Here is an 8,870-nt window from a genome sequence, read left to right on the forward strand (position 1 = left end):
GTTTCCACAAATTCCACATTGTTGTCCATCTATATATATCAACATCTTGGAGTGCAGAAATTGAATCATGCTTTCTTTACTAAGTTTGCATTGCAAAGATAAAAAAATTAGTACATTATACTTATCTTCAATCAGCTCAAGCTGTGTTGTTTCCACCTCCAGCATATCGCGACATGACTATAGTCATATTATCTGGGGAGTAAAGTTAATTACATTGGATACTACCAAGAAAAATGAGAACCTTGACAGAAGATAAGTCATTATTATTAGTTTGACGTCATGATTGCTTAGCAAATTGGCTCATTGAACATCACTTAAATTCTAAATATATTGGACCACATGTGCCATCATCAATACTAAGCTCATCAAAATAGCAGAGAAGCATTGAGGAAATATTACTCAAAGTCAGCACAAATGCATGCAAATTCTGAGAAGTTTGTTCCTTTGAAACAAAAGCACTTCAGCCTGCCTTAATAAAATCAGACGGAATTTAAGTAGACAACTTTTTCTTTAATTTGAAACGTATATATACAAGTAACATGCCTAGGGATCTTTCACTCATCAGTCGGAAATTTGAACTTTGAAGTTTTTCCAAAGATATACATTTCCTCAAAAACCTAATGGAAGTTATGGTATTAGTTCTATATCTCCATCAACTTTCCTTTTTCTTACAAAAGGTATTAGTTGTCTACTAACTGCTTCACCAGAATATCATATCCAGTTATCCACATTTCATCTTCAAAATGAGATTGAAAAGTCACAATTAGGCAAAGACCTTCAAAACTTTCTATTGTGAAGGAGATAGTTACACGGTACTTCCATTTCCAAATATCAGCTTTTCTATACCCTAATTAACCGTCATCCCCGCCATTTTCTGCAAAATGTCGCAAAAGTCCTCATGCTTTTGATCTTCTGAAGTCTTTTAGAAAAGATGCAGGTATCTTTGAGGGAGACAGCAAGTTCGACACATATTTGAACTGTCAAAATAGTAACAAATGGATTTCAGCCAAAGGAAAATGGATTCAAAGCAACAAAAGATAAGGAAAGGGGTTAGGATCAATATTCTACGTAGAAATATCTACTTACCCTATGCTGCTTGTATTTTTCCCTAATGGCTGTTAAAGAGGACCACCTTTTATTCAACTGCAAATCATGTAATGCATGTATGCAGTCCCTAAGCTCAGTAACCCTATAGCCTGTCTGACTTTGAAGTGACGAGCTCTGGAAAAAGGGAAAAAAAGGAAAAGCTATCATCAATCATGAAGCAGTAGATATATTCAAATTGGGAATTCAATCACTCGAAAACTTTCTTACCCAAGGATGGGCCTTTGGACTGATGGTGAATCTGGCAATAAAGACGGCAGAAGCAGCGATTACTGATGGCAAGAAGTGAACACAGCCATTGTCCACCAAACTTAATTCAGCAAGGTAATTGCTCAGGAATTCCAACTGTAAATTGGGATACTGCAAGAAGTTCATTGATTCATTTGAAAACCAAGACCAGGAGAAATATTTCAATTATATGATTAAGTATCCATCTTTCAGCATAGATAAAAGTTTAGGCCAACTTACTTTGCAACCTTGACCAGCCCTTGTGAATCTCCTACAAAAGGATAGCAGTAAACAATAAGACATACATAGACTATCATGGGGCAGTTTTATGAACAGGCAAATACATTGACAAACAAACTGAAAAGTATATTTCAGAAATTTTACCATTATACAAATTTATTAATCTACACGGCATATGAAAGAAATGCACCCTTACATTGATATGGAAATCATACCTAAGAAACGTCTTGACGGTGGGATTACCCATGTCAAAATGAAGAAATTTTAGTACATCTGACTCCATCTTCACCACCTAAAATCACAGACAGAGACAAAAAAAATTATTTATTCACATGACCAGGAAATGCTAATGTATTTACTAGCAAAGGGCGAGAACTAGTACCTCTTGCTTGGTGTAAGTATTGTCAGTTATATAGCAGAAATCTTCCACATTAGGAGGGATAATTTCTTCATACTTTCTGCATCTCAAAAAGATAAAAACCATATCAATGACTTGGTTAACCTTGCGAGGAGAGCAAAACTGAAGTCCAAATAAAAGAACGAGAATTTTGGCACCTACGAGGCTACAAGCATGCAGGAAACACCAAGAAGCTGCAGCTTTTGCCGACCCAGAGCATTCGCCGAGAGAAACCTATCGACATATGAGATCGTTAGATAAAGCGTATCAGCAAGAAGCTTGTACTCCTCCGCCACCTCCACCAACCAATCCACCAAAGTTGCTCTCATGGAAGCTGTGATATCCTTCTGAACTTTCTCAATATAATTTTCCGCCGGCCTCCTCTTTGGCTCCACCTAAAGAGTAAAGAGTCCATCATAGATAACGGCAGCCCAATTAAATTAACACAAGAGGGGGGAAAAATGGAATCAGATCAAAAGATGCCAACCCTGCGAACCAGAATCCAAATACTCACCTCCATGGATCGAAGGTAGTGGTATATATCGGCGGCATAGTGGGAGCACATTTGGGGATCATCCAAACGAGAACAAGTAGCAAAATCGGAGGTGTTGCGAGCCAAAGAAGCCTCCTTTCGGGCAACTTCCGCTGCCGTCTCCTCCTCCTTTGCCTTTGATCTGGTTCTGGGTTTGGAAGGAGGAGGCCGGTTAGGAACAGGGGCAAGGTTTGATAGGTTTGTTAGCTCGCTTAAGGCTTTGCGCTTCCTCTTGGTTGGGATATGGTCAAGGGGAAGGGAAGGGGAAGAAGAGGCGGCGGAGGAGGTGGCTCCCTTCTTAGCTGCCGCCGCTCGAGTGAGGCGAACGGTGGTGTTCTCTTTGTCCGCCATTGTTGCTTTACCCTTACGCTGCTAATGGAATTGACTCTATGCGATTAAAGGGGAGAGAGAGAGGTTGGGGTTTTAGCGTGAGAAAGGGAGAGGAAAGGAGGGAAGAAGGAAGGAGACCGCCATTGGTTAAAATTCGAAAAAGAAATTTTTATCTAAAGAAAAAAAGTACGGCAGAAGCTTTGGGGGGGGAAATAATTTGAACTTTTTATTATTTTGAAAATAATATTATGTATGAAATGGAAGCAAACGATCCCATAATTAATCGAGGTAGAGTAATTAAATGGAAATACCAAAAGCGTTTCCCAAGTATCGAATCGAAGCTCCTCGTGGATCCGGTGGTCACGTTCGTGTAGGAAAAATGACCGCATCTGTTGGGTTGAAAGTGGGACCCACATTCGATCGTGTTAACGACTCCATAATTACCTCTCGGGGACTTCCCCCTTATGCGACCTCCCGCACCTTTCTCCCTCTCTCATGGCGCGAGAGAGGGACCAGCTCACGGCCGCCGCCTTCCTCCTCCTCCTCCTCCTCGCCGGTGTCATAGATGGATCTCCCCAACTCCTCGATGGCGGCGTTAAGCCACCGCTCGTGCTCCCGCTCCTCCTCCCATCAGTGAACTCATCGCGGCGACATGCCGCCGCGAGCCACCTCCTCCGCCGACGTCATCTCCAGTCCCACCCGAACGCTCACATGAGGCTCTACGACGATCTCCTCACCAACGGGTATGATTACCCTTTGATTTCATACCGTGTGTGGTTTGCTCGCAGTTGATCAAGAATTTTTTTCAGGAAAGATATAAATTTTAGAGTTTTTTTTCCCCCTCTTGCTTTAGGTATTATACTACTAGGCTTTACATCGGGACGCCGCCGCAAGAATTCGCGCTAATTGTGGATTCCGGAAGCACCGTGACGTACGTCCCGTGCTCATCGTGCGACCAGTGTGGGAATCACCAGGTAAAGACCTTGTAATTTGATGTCTTTAATTAACTAGGAAGAAAAGGGATCTAGCTCGGAAATTTTCGTGGAATCAAATGCGGAAAATTTTCTTATTAAAGTTCCTGTCTTGGAATCACTGTATTATGAGATTCAACCTAGTAATTCAGGGCTACTAATGCATATGATCGTATTTTCGTGGTGCATGCTTCCAACTTAAGCAGTTCTTTGTGAATGTGACATTATGCTGTATCCAACGTAAGTTATGTTCCCAGATGAGTTGAAAGGAACTGTCTGATAAAAACGTTAGCTTTTCATGATATCTGGAAAATAAAGAAATATTATATTTGATTTTACCACGAACTATGTATATTATAATTTCTGTTATTTTTCAACGCACAAAAAGAACTATATATCATGTTAATGCATAGTTTGGTTGATGTATAGGACCCAAGATTCCAGCCAGATTTGTCAAGCACATACAATCCGGTAAAGTGCAACGTTGCTTGTACTTGTGATACTGAGAAAAACCAATGTGTTTATGAGAGGCAATATGCTGAAATGAGCTCAAGTAGTGGGGTGCTAGGAGAGGACATTGTTTCATTTGGCAAAGAAAGTGCACTTATGCCTCAGCGTGCTGTTTTTGGCTGTGAGAATTCTGAAACTGGTGATTTGTTTAGCCAGCATGCTGATGGAATTATGGGATTGGGCCGTGGTCAGCTAAGTATAATGGATCAGCTTGTTGATAAGGGCATAATAAGCGATTCGTTCTCTTTATGTTATGGTGGAATGGATTTTGGTGGGGGTGCGATGGTTCTTGGTGGAATCTCTTCACCTTCTGGCATGGTGTTTTCTCGCTCAAACCCAGTCCGCAGGTATGATGCAGGTAATCATGCAAGAAAGGTTTTCCTTTGAAGTACATATAACTCATTCCCGAAATTTACTCCTTTTCTCGGGATGACGACAGTCCCTACTACAACATTGAGTTGAAGGAAATACATGTGGCTGGAAAGGCATTGCGATTAGATCCGAGGATCTTTGATAGAAAGCATGGAACCGTGTTGGACAGTGGAACCACATATGTATATCTACCAGAACATGCTTTTACAGCATTTAGAGATGCTGTAAGATTTTGTCCATTTATTCTATAATATTTTCAATTATCTAATAACAACTACACGTTTACAGATGCATTTTGTTGTTTCACAGATAACAAGTGAGCTGCATTCTCTTAAGAAAATTCGTGGTCCAGACCCAAATTATAAAGATATCTGCTTTGCAGGTGCTGGAAGGTAATACCTTTTGAAAACATGTCCATGATTCTAGACATACCTTTTGCTCTATTAGGCCTTCACTTCATAGCCCTAAATTGAATTGCTTTCAGTGATGTCTCCCAACTATCAAAGACATTTCCAAATGTTGATATGGTATTCGGGAATGGACAGAAGCTGTCACTTTCGCCTGAAAATTACTTGTTCCAAGTAAGCATTTGTTAGTGTGATAGTTATTGTAATCATAATAGCAAATGCCATCAGTTGACTCATCTATGTATTATCATGATATTACCTTACCATATGGGGAGGAAAAGAATCCATATACAGTTATACACTAACCCAAAGTTTTGATTTCTGTTGTTGGCAGTGTCTTCCATTTTGCTGTATTATTTGCTGTTCTCCAACTAATTTTTCTGACTCAATGTTCATCTTCCCCCCCTCATTTCTGACAAAATGTTTTTCTTCCTCTTTTTTAACTGATGTCATTTGAAATGAAGCATTCAAAAGTTCGAGGTGCCTATTGCCTGGGAGTCTTTCAAAACGGAAAAGATCCAACAACACTTTTAGGGGGTATGAAGCTTAGCTCATATTATAGCTTGTTAAACATATCCTAGTATGGTTTTGCCTATGCACTCTTTCTTGATCAATAATAGCTATATCATCAAAGTGTCAACTCTGCTATATGTTGCCAGTGACAGCAGATTTATCCTGCTCTGTTTTCGTCAATCCTGTTATTGTTTGAATGCTGTATGCTTAAAAGTGCAACTTACCCGATTCATATTTGGCTTCACAGGAATTATCGTACGCAATACTCTTGTAATGTATGATCGCCAGAACGAAAGGATTGGATTTTGGAAAACCAACTGCTCTGAGTTGTGGGGGAGACTGCATATCAGTGGAGCACCTTCACCAGCGCCTTCATCTTTCTCTGATACAAATTCAACCATAGATATGTCACCAGCTTTATCTCCTAATGGAGCACAGGAGTCTGTTCTACCAGGTTTATGATATGTATAACTACAAATAACTTAGTCTATTTCATCTTTCTGTGTTAAAATTTAAGCTAAGTCACCTACAAAGAGATCTAAGATTTTGTAAGTTGCCACTTGTACATGATTCCTTTTTCTTGATACACTTGATGTATCTTCGACTTACCCCTTGGTTATGTTAAAATAACCATGGCGTTGGACATAGTTTGAAGTTTGGGCCAAAATTGGAACTTCATGCCAAAATTTATTCAAAGCCAAGGCCAAAACTCATTGGTCAAGGCTGAAACCTGCAATAAGAAAGATTCACTCATGTACCTGGTCCATAATGAGCGAAACAAGGAGTCCGATTGTTATTGTAGTTCTTATGTATGATAGAATAAGTGGAAAAGATTCCTTCTAGAACAAAATTATCACTTTGATTCTGTATCAGAGTTCTTTTAGAAAGCGTTAGTCATATATTTTTCTGCCTTTCTTATTCTATGTGATATAATAAGTTTGTTATGGTATGTTCAGGAAGTATGCTTTAACCATGGAAAGGCTTTCGCTTATCTTATTTCTTTGCAGGTCAATACCAAGTTGGGCTCATAACATTTGATATGTCGATGAATATTACATACTTAAACCTGATGCCCCACATCACAGAACTAGCTAAGCTTATAGCCCGTGATCTAGAAATTGATTCACATCAGGTAGAGTAAATCCTGTTCCATTGAATTCTGCAGAAATGATTCCATTACTATATCTATATTGTACATCTTTGATTATGATAATGCAGCATTCCTTTGAGAAATGATCATGTCATTTAATTGGTAGATAGGACCTCCCACAATGTCATATCTCCAAGATATTTCTAAGTAGGCAAACTTCATTTTGTCAGTTGTGGAACTTGTTTATACTTTTATGTTTAAGCTGACACAGAAATGTAAGTTTATAGGTTCATTCGATGAATATTACAAGTGAAGGAAATCATACACTGATAAGATGGGCTATTTTTCCTGAGGAATCTTCTAAAGTCATTGCAAATACGACAGTGATGGTAATGTTAATTTTAGCATCTTTCTTTCTTTCCTTTTTTGGAAATTTAAATCACCACCTTCTGATTTTTGGTGTCGAAGATTTATGAGCAGCCTGGTTTTATGCAGGGAATCATATCTCGGTTAACTGAACACCGTGTTCGCCTTCCTGAAAATTTTGGGGGTTATCAGTTGGTTGAATGGAATGTCGAGCCTCTGTCAAGAAGGTATTGGAATATTGTTTTGTAGTTTGTGGTCCCTGTCAGTTATCTCATATTATTTGAGGATATTTACACAACCAAAGAAGTCATTGTCATTGTTCCATATTCAATAAATGTTCAAAAAGAGAAGGAAAATGGTGTTTATCCACATTCTGATGACATAAAGCACCGTCCTGTATAGCATGCTGATCTAGCTTACATATGCCAACATCATTTTTTATTATGCTGTCATGCTGCATCTCATGAGAATTTTAATGTTGACGGTTGAAGTTTCTTGTTCCATCATTTACCAAAATGCTAAATGGAGTAAGGTGGAGAGGCCATCAGAATTTCAAACCACTTCCTATGCCTGACATCATAGATTACTTTTCAATTGTTTCCCCAACTTCAATTCCCTTTTATAACCTCCATCGTTGCTGATCGTGATGTCTGAACTGGTAGAACTACAAGTTATATTTTTGGCACAACTCATAATTTGCAGACAAATGAATGCAACTGGTCTCAATAAAGAACTTATCCTTTAATCCTTTTTGAGAACAATTCTTATGTTGCTGATATCAAAGTTTCTGTTATAGAATTCTCTTCATTGGCAGTTGGGTTCTTATTTATGTGGTTTGAGTTAGCTTGAAGGTCCATTTGACAGAAAACTTTTCTTGCCAAATCATATTGAATTGCATCAGAAGCTATAGCATCTGTCTTCTGGCACAGATATATAATGAATTTAGCATCCCTTTTTTGACTGATAGTATCAGTTACTATTTACGAGCTAAAACTCCAGAATGCTATTAAGATTTGCATATGATATGAACTTGATCTTTTCCGCTGTTAACTTTTTTGAGGAATTCATTATATGGTACTCAGCATCCTCTCCATCTTTGGATCTGTTGTTGTTTGTCAAGTGAATTAATGTTAATGTTATTTTTAAAAAATTCTTGCATTAATTCAAGATGGATATTTGTGCAGGACATGGTTGCAACAACATTTAGTTGCTATCATTGCTGTAACTTTGGTAGCTGCAGTATCCAGTTTCTCGGCCCTCATATGGTACATCTCGAGAAAAAGAGCCAGAAGTCCAGGTACATACATGCCAGTGGATGCTCCTGTTGCAGAGCAAGAACTCCAACCATTATAACTTAATAGTTGTTGAAGCAAGGAGACATTCAGATTATTCTGAACTCACATCCACCGTGAACCATATTACTGCCCTGACACAAGCTCAAAAAGAAGAGGAAGACCTCATCAAGAGCTGGCTATACAACAGGGTTTAAGTTACCTAACGTAGTTTGATATGATGAATTCAGAGCTTGCAAATGGATGTTTCAATATATTATTATACCTCTATTAAAAGACAGATACAAGTTTCAATGAAATGAAATTTTTAGGTCCTCTTGATATGTGTCGCAGGTTATCTGAATTTTCTTCAAGGAAAATTAACGAGGCTTGTATTGTTTTGTTTCTGCTCCAGATACCACCAGGAGTTAATCTAACTTACTAGAGCATGGATTAATATTTACTTATGAGTTGTCAGTTAACTTCAATTAGATTTTCTGCTCCAGAGTTAAATTAGCTCGAGCCAACTGGGAGAGAGG

General features: G+C 38.7%; 2 protein-coding genes across 2 annotated transcripts; one reads left to right on the forward strand and one right to left on the reverse strand.

The window, feature by feature from the left end:
• Window positions 1–489: 489 nt before the first annotated feature.
• On the reverse strand, window positions 490–2,957 carry LOC140795315 (cyclin-A3-1-like). The gene is made up of 8 exons (XM_073147816.1): window positions 2,484–2,957; window positions 2,132–2,364; window positions 1,955–2,030; window positions 1,788–1,864; window positions 1,573–1,603; window positions 1,315–1,464; window positions 1,087–1,221; window positions 490–977 (listed from the first exon to the last, which is right to left on the reverse strand). Exons 1-8 carry the CDS (start codon window positions 2,850–2,852, stop codon window positions 897–899), a joined length of 1,152 nt encoding a protein of 383 aa, XP_073003917.1. The 5' UTR covers window positions 2,853–2,957; the 3' UTR covers window positions 490–896.
• A 284-nt stretch (window positions 2,958–3,241) lies between these two features.
• Window positions 3,242–8,667, forward strand: LOC140795304 (aspartic proteinase 36-like). The gene is made up of 12 exons (XM_073147805.1): window positions 3,242–3,574; window positions 3,685–3,805; window positions 4,232–4,659; window positions 4,752–4,908; window positions 4,994–5,076; window positions 5,169–5,265; window positions 5,556–5,628; window positions 5,852–6,058; window positions 6,612–6,736; window positions 6,982–7,083; window positions 7,190–7,287; window positions 8,245–8,667. Exons 1-12 carry the CDS (start codon window positions 3,327–3,329, stop codon window positions 8,411–8,413), a joined length of 1,908 nt encoding a protein of 635 aa, XP_073003906.1. The 5' UTR covers window positions 3,242–3,326; the 3' UTR covers window positions 8,414–8,667.
• The last annotated feature ends 203 nt before the right edge of the window (window positions 8,668–8,870 follow it).

This window comes from Typha latifolia, chromosome 1 (assembly GCF_019914945.1).
Source record: "Typha latifolia isolate L0001 chromosome 1, TyphaL0001v2, whole genome shotgun sequence".
Classification (NCBI taxonomy): domain Eukaryota; kingdom Viridiplantae; phylum Streptophyta; class Magnoliopsida; order Poales; family Typhaceae; genus Typha; species Typha latifolia.